The 11,316-nt window shown below is 38.6% G+C and overlaps 1 protein-coding gene and 4 non-coding genes across 5 annotated transcripts; all 5 read right to left on the bottom strand.

Moving 5' to 3' along the window:
- Positions 1-7,349: 7,349 nt before the first annotated feature.
- LOC125479553 lies at positions 7,350-7,412 on the bottom strand. The gene has a single exon (XR_007260104.1). It is a non-coding gene; the product is annotated as a small nucleolar RNA snoR101 (small nucleolar RNA).
- An 80-nt stretch (positions 7,413-7,492) lies between these two features.
- On the bottom strand, positions 7,493-7,555 carry LOC125479552. Its single transcript, XR_007260103.1, has one exon. It is a non-coding gene; the product is annotated as a small nucleolar RNA snoR101 (small nucleolar RNA).
- Positions 7,556-7,762: 207 nt separating this feature from the next.
- On the bottom strand, positions 7,763-7,819 carry LOC125479554. Its single transcript, XR_007260105.1, has one exon. It is a non-coding gene; the product is annotated as a small nucleolar RNA snoR101 (small nucleolar RNA).
- Positions 7,820-7,914: 95 nt separating this feature from the next.
- On the bottom strand, positions 7,915-7,977 carry LOC125479551. Its single transcript, XR_007260102.1, has one exon. It is a non-coding gene; the product is annotated as a small nucleolar RNA snoR101 (small nucleolar RNA).
- Positions 7,978-8,080: 103 nt separating this feature from the next.
- On the bottom strand, positions 8,081-10,389 carry LOC125479550 (pentatricopeptide repeat-containing protein At2g01860-like). The gene is made up of 2 exons (XM_048589001.1): positions 8,684-10,389; positions 8,081-8,322 (listed from the first exon to the last, which is right to left on the bottom strand). The coding sequence occupies exon 1, from the start codon at positions 10,148-10,150 to the stop codon at positions 8,690-8,692; it is 1,461 nt and encodes a 486-aa protein (XP_048444958.1). The 5' UTR covers positions 10,151-10,389; the 3' UTR covers positions 8,081-8,322; positions 8,684-8,689.
- Between the last annotated feature and the right edge of the window lie 927 nt (positions 10,390-11,316).

The raw sequence follows: 11,316 nt of genomic DNA on the forward strand, positions 1-11,316 counted from the left end.
ATCGCTAGTAGTTGTTATGAATTTCAGGATGAAATTTTATTAAGGTGGGTAGGTTATGACATCCTGTCCTGAATTATTTGTACTGTAGGTGTGAAATGACGATTTTACCCCTAGTGGTTATGTTTCATTTTGGGGTGTTTGTTTTGTGGGCTCGTTGGCTGCATCTTGACCACACACACTCTTATCCTTATCTCCTTCCCGTGTCTCTCTCTCTCTCCCTCTTCTTTCTCTTTCGTACGGACAAGTACCAAAACCCTTACAACCGTTGCAGATCGAGATGGAAAGTCTTACCTTTGTGTTTGTGAGGACCATACGAGTTCAACCATACCAATTTCAGGTAAGGAATCATTCGATTTCACGTCGAACCAGGGAACTCCGTTTACCTGAGCCTCCGCAACATCAAATAGTACAATTCACAAATCATACTAATGCAACAATATAGTAATAAGCGGTATAGACATGGCATACAAGGCATAAATTCATTTAAAAATATTTTTTGGAAATCGTAAAGCATATATATAACAAATGCCTACTCGCTGATAAGTAGCAGGATCGTAGCCCCCTAGCCTCGATTGTCCACACTCGTCCTCGGGGTACGTCTCACCTATATGCGATACAACTATTTTAACGTTAATTCGATAGCACATAAACAAAGCCTAGGATTAATTCCTCATACATTGCCCAAATGGGATGTTTGAATATACCAATGTGATCTACTCAACCACATTTTTAGAAAATTTTTTGGATGTCAGATGCGGCCACACACGCCGGCCACGCACAGGCACTTGCTTGGCACACAGGACAGAAACCTTAACGACTTTAGGAACATTCCGTCAAAATAGGCAGAATATTCCGTTAAAGTAAATGGAATATACCTTCTTCTTCTTCAGTCGCTCGCCGGTCTCCGCCATTTGCACTCGCCGATTTCTGGAAATTTTTCAAATGCTTATATCTACTTCATTTCTTAACCAAATTCCATGAAATTTATATGGATTTGAAGGTCTTAAAGAGTAGAACATGTTTGTACCGATTAGAAGTCCAAATCCAACGGAAAATGGTCGGAAAATCCCTCGATAGCTCTGGCCAAAACTAGAGTTCCTCGAAACCGTGTGATTTGACATCAACGCAACCTCAAACCTACTCTAGAGTGATAGGGAAGTTGCGTGGGAACCTTTCCAAGTTTTAAAACCTCTTAATCTTACCAGGATCACTTTGGAGAAACTTTGCTCCTTCAGATCTGGCGAGTTAAGAGTTACAACTCACCAACTCGGAAACTAAGGGTACCACTGGGTTCGTGAAGTCAAAAGGATAATGATGGTGGTGATTTCCAATTCGATCCATGTTGATTCGAGGTTTAAATGAGCTGGGGGTGTCTTGGGTGCAAGAAGAAAAAGAAAAAGGAAGTCTCAAGAAGGAGAGAGAGAAGGGAGAGTGTGAGTGTGTATGTTCTGATTGGGCAAAAGAGAGAGATATATTTTAATTGGTCCAAATGAAATAAAAGCCCAAATAGCTAATGGAGGCCAAGGAAATAGGAATTAATATGATTGGTTCTTTATTTTGGCCCGTTACGCACTATATATATATTTGTAACTTTTTCGCTACGGTTCCCATTCAAGTCTAACTTGTGTCATCGCACCCGTGACATCAAGTACGATTTAATTACGACGACAAAAATAATAACTTAGAACTGCATATGTACATCCACGTCACTTAGCCAACGAGGTCATATTCGTCATTGTACACACTCAAGGAGAAAATATATATATAATAATTTGGGACAGGTCGTCACAGAAAGCCTATCTTTTTCTCGCATCAATGAATTAAACGTTAATAAAAAGCATCATGAGAAACTCTTTGGTATTATTTTCTTTCTATTAATTTTTTTTTATTTAAATAACACGTTCGTCACCTATGGCACCCTAGATCAAACTCAAATTGGCATATTGGCAAAAAAGTTGACGTCTTTCAGTTTATGAGGGCAAGAAAGTCGGTGTTCAATGATTACTACATCATTGTGAAGTGGGTCATAAGACCGAATATAAGTTGATCGACTACAAACTTGATCTTACTTATGCAGATAAAGCCACGAAACATAAATTTCTGGTTCATTTATAAGTTGTACAAGGATGATGAGAGACTCACATTAGTAATGCAATCATGCAAGTCATTTCAACGATCATGTTCTATGTTTTATTCTCTTCTTCTTCCACCATTTGAGGTTGCAGGGATTTTGAGTTCTCTCATTTGGAAAAATGTTAGGGAGACCATCTATATAATCAATATGTTGTAGACCACGTAATGTGACGATTGATTGTTGGATAACTATGTGCCCTTTTCATCATTAATTCTCCATGTCTCCACTTTCAACAATTGAAATAAATTAGGTCATGTTGTGACATATTCTAGCACATGTGTGTAAATCACTAGTAGATTGTATTAGGATACTAGAATATTATATCCTTTTTATGAGTGTATTACTCGCAGGCAAAGAATCTTATCGAGTTCACTAAAAATAAAGACACAAGGCATGAGGAATAACACAAAAAATTCCTCAAGTCCATCTCCATCTCTCTCTTTACCGCACCCTTCTTACCTTCAATAAAATAGGCCACAACAGGCGCTACGTATTTTCCCTTTCACAAATTGTTGCTAGAGTTACTGTGCCCTGTCTTTGATAGGGACAAAATTTTGAGAGGAATGCTTGGTTCATTCCCACACTTGCCTTCTCCAACTTGGCTTTCTCACTCAATAAATGCCATGTGGAATACCATGACATCTGAAATTATGTATTAATTGTGTTTAAAATTTCTTTCATCTCGTTCCACTATTACCCCTGATTAAATCCTATGTGTCACCAAAATAATATTATTTACCGAAGTTGACAAATTTAATTATATTTGGCACAATTACGAATATTTGACATATATATAATTTTGGATTTTAATCAGGTTCAATTTTATATTTGGGACAACCTTTGAATATTTTTTTTCTCTTGTACCGTATGGGCAATGTATTGTTTTTCTTGGGGCGAATAGTCTGGAGCAAGCACAATGGAAAAATAGACGTAAAAAATAATGGAAGAAGCCAAGAAGGTAACAAGAACCTAAAACCAAAAGGAAAAGAATTAAACAAAAATAAAAATGAGAGTCCTTCTAATACTAAACTTGTGCAAAAAATATTATTAATAATTAAAACAATTAGATTTGTCAATTTTGGTGGATAATTTTAATGATTTGGTTGACATATGAGGTGATTGATTCCTCAAGCCCTTCTTCATCTCTCTCTGCCGCACCCTCTTTCTCCCTTACAAGAGGCCATACATATTTTCCATTTCACAATACTTGTTGTTAGGGTTACTTTTCCTCGTCCTTGATAGGGACAAAATTTTGAGAGGAATGTTAGGTACCTTCCTCACTTGCCTTCTCCAACTTGTTTTCCCTGCTCAACAGATGCTACCTGGACAATTTAAACCACATTATTGCTAGCTCATTGTGAGGATAAGTTCACCCCCTCTCCTTTAGTGTAGATAATTGTTCAAAAAAAAAAAAAAACATCTTCTCTTGTTTATAATTAAAATAGAAGATTTATTCTCTTTCCACTATTACCCCTAATTAAATCCCATATGCCAACAAAATCTTTGATATTATCCATTGATCTTGACAGATCTAATAATATTTGACACAAAATGCAAATATTTGACACAAATTGCAAATATTTGACTTATGTAAATTCGACATTTTTGTTTCCTTTGCGCCCCTCTCAAACCCTTGAGGCACAATTGCGAATATTTGACATATGTATAATTTTAGATTTTTAATTTTAAGTTTTATATGTGAGACAGCCTTCGATTTTTTTTCTCTTGTACCGTCTGGCCAATGTTGACACATCCCAACCTGGAATGTCCACTTGAACTCCGCATCGAGTTGTGATGGCCGACACTTGGAGGGTGATGAAGCCATAAAGTGTAGTGTAGCGGGGAAAATGAAGTGAATTAATTTAAACCTAAAAGCACCTAATCAAAAGAGTGTGCAGGTGAGCAGGATTGAACCCATTTCACACGTGATGTCAAAGCATAAGACAATACAGAAATAGGATGAGGGTTATACCACTTTAGCACCAGGTTGTTGCTCAAGACATCACGTGTGAAATGGGTTCAATTCTGCTCACCCGCGCACTCTTTTGATTAGGCACTTTTAGGTTTTAATTAATTCACATCCTTTTCCCCACTACACTACACTTTATGGCTTCATCACCCTCCAGGTGTTGGCCAGCACAACTCGATGCAGAGTCCAAGTGGACATTCCGGGTCGGAGTGTGTCAAATGTATTGTTTTCCTTGGGGAGAATAGTCTGCAGCAAGCACAATGAAAAAATAGAAATAAAAAATAATGGAAGGAGGAATAAGGTAACGAGAGCCTAAAACCACAAGGAAAATACAACAACAACAAAGCCTTTTCCCAATAAGTGGGGTTGGCTGTATGAATTATAAAACCCCATTGCACTTGTTCTGTGCCACGTCTTTCATTAGATCCAAGTACTTTAAGTCTTCCTAGATCTTCCTCTACCCCTTTAGCCTTGAACCTCTATTCTGTAATCGCATCTTTTAACCGAAGCGTCAATAGGCCTTCATTTCACATGTCCAAACCACCGTAACCGATTTTCTCACATATTTCCTTCAATTTCGGCTACTCCTACTTTACCTTGGATATCCTCATTCCTAATCTTATCATTTCTCGTGTGCCCACATTTCCAACGAAGCATTCTTTCCGCTACACCCATTTTATGTACATGTTGATACTTCACCACCCAACATTCCGTGCCATAAAGCATTGTCGGCCTTATTGCCGTCCTATAAAAATTTTCCTTGAGTTTTAGTGGTATACGACGGTCACACAATACGCCGGATGCACTTTTCCACTTCATCCATCCAACTTGTATTCTATGGTTGAGGTCTCCATCCAACTCTCTATTCTTTTGCAAGATAGATCCTAGGAAGCGAAAGCGGTAGCTCTTTGATACTTCCTGATCTCCAATCCTCACCCACAAGGAAAATAATTAAACAAAAATAAAAAGGAGAATCCTTAAAAAACTAAACTTGTATATAAAAATATTATTAATAATTAAAATAACTAGATTTGTAATTTCGGTGGATAAATTAATGATTTGGTTGTGACATAGATTTAAATAGGGGTAAAAGTGGGGAAAAAAAGAGAAACTTTAACCGCAATTGATCCATAGATTTAACTTTAATGGTTGTCCACCTGGAATCCATTGCTCAAATTTTGATAGGTAAATCGAGGTACAATGCCACATAGGTTGACTAAAACTTATACCTAGTGGCTCGAAGAAAATGACTTACATTGAACGAGTTCACCATAACGTGATGTTCCGGTTCAATAATGTATTATGATGCAAAGAAAGATATACACAAGTCAATATATTATTGGACTGAAACGATAAGCCAATCCCTAGAAAAGGAGAAATTAACACTGCAAGGAATGCTGCATAGAAGAAGCGGGGCCTCTGAATCCTTATGCCTAGTACATAGTATACCTACCAAACCAACCGATCACAACAGGCTGTTTTAAATGGTATTACTAGAAAACAAGCAAAACATAGGCAGAGTAAACTTTGTATGGGGAGGAATTGGTGCTTACCCAATTAATTGTGTGTGGGTAACTAATTACTAATCATACTCAGTATGATGTAGAGAGCTTAGGATGTGTGTGTGTGTGTGTGTGTACATAAATGTATATAAGTCAGAAAAATCACTTTGATACGAGCATCAAGTCTCAACAATGTGTATAGCAGTGTTCCTTTGGCAAGCCCACCCACTTTACCCTTTCCTTCTCTTGCAAAACAGAGATGAATATCACAACAGGCAAGTTTAAGAATTAATATACTTTTATTTGATTTCACAAGTTTTAATGGGGTTGTTTATTATCTAATCTTCAAATATGCATGTATGTATGTATGTATGTATGTATGGGCCTACAAACCAGTGGCATGGTGGGAAGGCTGAAAGATATAGGCAGGAGAGATGAGGTTGCAAGAGGGACATGGTTGGCCTGTTCAAGAGGAGGGAGACTGGCTTTTCTTACAAATGTACTTGAGCTTCACACCGACCCAGAGGCAAAGAGCCGAGAAGACCTACCTGTGCTCACATTAAAATTATGTTTGAGAGCTTTCATCCGATCTTTCAAGTGGCTCTCCAATATTTTTTCCTGCAGTTCTCTCACTATGTTGTCAAAAACAGCAGTTGAAAGTACTCTTTGTCCCATACTTTTCATGCATAAATGTCTCAATCAATAAATCATCCCAATCCCCCTGTCCGTTTTATCATATTCTTCTCTTGCTCACATCTACCTTCTTTTATTCAGTATCCAGTTCTATTGTCAGAAAATTGACCAAAGGTCTAAAGTACAAGCCAAAACATTGGACATGAACCAGTATAGATTACAGAAAAACAATATGAATTCTTCAGTGACCAAACCAAGCACTCACCTGCAAGTGACTAAGTGTAGGATGAACCCAGTGGCTGGCTGAGATTCAAATAAGCGTTAATTACGCCAGTGCTTCTTCGTTATCAATGTCTCTCCAAATACTAAGAGCTTAACGCAACAAAAGTCACAGAAGCTCAGCCGAACACAGTACCGGTAAGAAAATTGTCTGCAACAGAACTTGTAGTGATCTCCACTATTAGAAGAAATAAAGTTGACAGTAGAATTAAAAACCCAAGGGTGGTCCTTGTACAGGTTCTAATAAGCAATGATACAATCGTATCTAGCTCTTGATGATCTTAAAATTGCAGAGGAAGTATAAAAGGGATGGCACTGGGAAAAAAAAAACAAAAAGAAAGAGCCAGAGAATACCCAACTCAACGACAAAAAAAATTGTTGGAAGACTCATTAATTAAACCCAAAATGTTAAAATAACAGCAGCCAAAACCATCTTTTACCCTTTCTCCCCCTCTCAACATAGTGGAAAGAGTAAATTTTGAAACTCCCTTCCCTGATTTCCTACATCTTCAACAATCAAATAAACAGTGAGAACCCACTAAACTCACACAAGTTCACGACTCAAACTCACCTCACTTAAAAGGTTAAACGCAGATAAAAATAAAATAAAATCAAGAATAATGATAAAAATGGTGGTTGCAAAGGCCACAAAATGGAGAATTATGAAGAATGAGATGAGCCAGTGTTCACCTTTGATGTTAACAAATGAATAATAGCAGCAATGCTATAAAAGATAAAGGTGTAATAGTAGCATCATCTGAACTAACACTCACTGGTGCAAACAGGCACAGATCACACATAGAATTATTATGAACAGATGTGCAAAGGATAGAGCATCAGCTAATAACTTGTCAACAATTGAACTTTCATAAAGTTCAGAGATCAAGTGTGAACCATCATCTGCCCCAGCACACAAAAACACAAATACACACTCATGCTCACACAAAGGAATGTAGCATATGTACAAAAAAATTGAGCATCGGTTAATAGCTTGTCAACAATTAAACTTACCAGAAGTTCAGAGATCAAGAGTAAAACATCATGTACACCACACACAAATGCATGCACAAATACGTACTCATTTGCAAACATAGAGCATCAGTTTCTAACTAGTCAACACTTTGAAGTTACCTGAAGGCTGAAGTTCACAGATAAGAGTTAACCATCACACGCATCAATGCACATTATCGAAAATAAGCATTTATTCTCACACAGAGGGTTGTTATTAACAGAAGTGAAGGATAGAGCAAAGTTAATAACTTGTCAACAATAAAACTTAAGTTCAGGGATCAGGTGTATACCGTCGGCTGCATGAACACATATACACACACGAGCACACATAAATACACACTCACGATCCCACAGAGGAAGGTTTGGAAGAGATGTACAAGAAATCAAGAATCAGTTAATATCTTGTCAACAACTGAACTTACCTAAAGTTCAGAGATTAAGTGTATGCCATCATCTGCACCATCATCGCACCAATATTAAGAAAAAAAAAAAAACAGAATATCACAGCATTATGAATCTATTTGGAGCAGGAGTTACACCAATAGTAGGTCATACTTGTAGAATAAGACACGCTGAATTCAAAATTAATTTACAGAAGTTCAAAAAGGGACAGCCATAAAAACCCCAAAAAAAAATTAGAATATAAAATAAAAGTAACCAGACAGATGCCAGTTGGACCTTTTCAAGAGTTTTAGATATTGTAGTTAAACTCAAACAAGATATCCTTCTGTTTTGATTGCGAGGGAGGCGACCGCGGGAGACGGGATTGGAATTCCGGCTTTGGATAGCATTCACTGTTACCACACAAAAAGAGGAAATAAATACTGCAGAAAGCAATTATCTGCAATAACTGAGAGAAATCTATGATGTGATAGAGTGGTCATTTCATTATCTAATGCAAAAACATTATCACTTCCATTAGATATAATTATTAAGAACGGAAATATGAGAACACATATGAATGCCAACAGATCGATGTCCCTGATGGCTCTTTGAAACTTTACAATGTATAGAAGATCGTAAAGATAACGGAAGTCCACTCCAAAAACCAATGAACATGGGCAGAAATAACTTCTACTCCACATGAGAGCATCACTAAATAGCAATTACAAGTTACAAGTTACAACACGAAAGTTGGAATTTCAAAAACCTAACCTTTTTTTATCTTTCTAATTGCAACAACTGAGACATTGTTTCTTTATCTAACTTCAATCCTGCTATTTCTACCTCCTTGAATACATCCCTGCACTTAGCCAGCCTCCCAGAAACCACGTAAATTTTAATCATGTCTAAATATACATCATATGTTGGAGAGAAACCTGCTTCCTTAAGCTTTGAGAAATATCTTACTGCCCTTGGATGATCATTCAGAGCAACAAAAAGCTTTACTGCCACACGATAAGCTGGAAAATCAAAGAGACAATTTGAAGCCTCCATTTCCCAAACCAAAGCTAGAGCCTCCCTGTATTTCTTCTGCGAATAGCGGCTATGAATCAGAGTTGTATACATAACGACACTTGGATCATGCCCAGATTGTCTAAACCAGTCATAAACACTCTCCACAACTTCAAATTTCCCAAGCCTAATGCACACTTTCATAATAGCAGTACAATCCTGCTGACTTAAATTCATGTCTTCCCTTTCTCCAAGCTCGTCGAGTAAGGTCATTACAAGCCTGTGCTTATCGGGGTTCTTCCCAAGCTTGAGTATCAGCTTAGCATATAAACCCGGATCCAACTTTCTTCCACTATTCTTAGCTACCAATACAAGCTTCCAAGCTAGATGCAAGCTTCCTCCTTTAATGAACCCTCTTGCCATTGCCTCAATCACTCCACGACTTGCCAAACTAGCAAACTTGTCCAAATTGAAAGGCAGTTTAAGCTCGTGGTGCCTTGCCAGGACCTCAACCGTTGAAGCCAAAAGGCGGTCATCAGGGAAGAGTTGAGGCTGTTTCTGAGCCCAAGAGAAGGTCTGCAGAGCTCTCTCGGGGAGACCCATATGACCCAATTCCCTAATTGTCATGGAAAGAGAGCCTTTTCTAAGAAACTGAACCCAATTGTTCAGAACTCGTCCCACGTCTTCGTCTGCTCCAAGGCTTCTGATTTCCCTTGCTAACCCAACAAGCGCATTAGGGTTTTTGTACACTTGGTCGCATACGGGCGGCACCTTAACATGTTTCTTGGGCGTGGGAAGTCTCAAAGGTCGAAGCTTGTGAGGAAGTGGGAGCGGGAAAGGCCTCTGTCGATTCAGCATTCCGGGCTTCTGGGGTATTCTCCCTTGGAAAAGGGATGAAATAGCTTCAATCTCATCTGATTCCCACGCAATGACGCCATCTTCTTTACCTTCTTCATCGGCTGCTGCTGCTGTCGCCTCGAATTCTTCGGTTCGAGATGAAGGGTCTGTGGAAGTGCTTGTGTTGTTCAAGAAGGGGTCGATTCCAAGGAGGTCCGGAGGAAGCTTGGTGCGCCGCGGGTAGCGAAGGTTCTTGGGAAGTCGTGTCCTTGTGCTAGAACGCTGCGCCACTGCAACCAGCCGGCGGCCATTTCTTGCAAAACTTTGAGGGAACAAAAGGGGATTTGTAGCGGACAAGAGAGAATCCATTGAATGAAAACTATGACCCATGATTACAGAAGTGACATTTCGTCCAACACTTAGTCTGCACTAAACATCGGAAGAGGATCCCCTCCTGAGCTCTTGAGATCCTCCTGCCCATCCATTTGAACCGTTCAAACTTTATCTAACAGTTGTAATTATTATAATTTTTTAAAAGACCCTCTATTTAGAGTCATTAGATTAAATTTAAACGGTCTAAATGTGCTAACCAGAAAAATCACCATCCTAAGCTCAGGAGAGAATCCTCTTCCCTAGACATGTAGAGAGAAAATAGAGGCAAGGCTCGTACAGAAAGAGCCTTATTCGTATGGAGGTGTTTAGTGTTTACCCTAAAAATAACACCTCTTGGGTAGATTTAAAGGAAATAAAAGTTGGCCTTTAATTTAATTTACCCTTTACCCTAGATGAACCGACCAATAACCATTGCTCCGATTACTTTGTCACTCGTCAAATATACATTGCTTGAAGTAGTTTCTCATTGGTGCGGAAAGTAATCCCTTGCAGATAAATTTGGATTACTTTCCTATTCGTGTGAGTACTAGAAGAGCCCCATCGATATTGAATTGGTCCGCATATGAGATCTAAAGATTTGGAATTCTAAACTTAATCTAAGTTGAAGCATGTGTTCTTAAGTTGAACTTATTTTTGCATGAACACAAGCATGATGTTAATTGAATAATTATGCTTACGTCACCCGCCCCGCCGCGCTTACTAAACTAGTCCACAACACGGGGTGCGGTGCGGAATACGAATACCTTATAGGCTTTGGCAAAAATCATTTACGAGAGGTTTATTTTTTAAGTATCAAAGTGAGCAAGTTTAATAGGATACAAGGGGAAAAGTTTACCACTGAATTTGCAGAAAGAGCTAGCTAGACATTAATTAATTGGTAATTCAACTGTTAGTTACGGAAGCAACACCAATATTGCTAACGGTGAAAACAAAGTCCGGCAGCTGCCCCGGAATCTTCCCAACTGATGATACACCAATATTGCTATTCTTTCAAATGTCACGATAACAGTGACGCTGGACGGCTGGAGAGGTCAAGTTTCATAAGCAAGACAACTGAACTCGCAAAATGGTTTCTCTTTTGGCTTGTTTTCCGTTTTCGGTCTTTCCTTGCCTGCTATACGACGAGACACCCCCCCTTAACCATTCTGAACAGGCTAGGTTCC

Source organism: the organism of the source record quoted next, unplaced genomic scaffold (assembly GCF_019419815.1).
Source record: "Pyrus x bretschneideri cultivar Hongxiangsu unplaced genomic scaffold, Pyrus_bretschneideri_v1 Contig298, whole genome shotgun sequence".
NCBI lineage: Eukaryota > Viridiplantae > Streptophyta > Magnoliopsida > Rosales > Rosaceae > Pyrus > Pyrus x bretschneideri.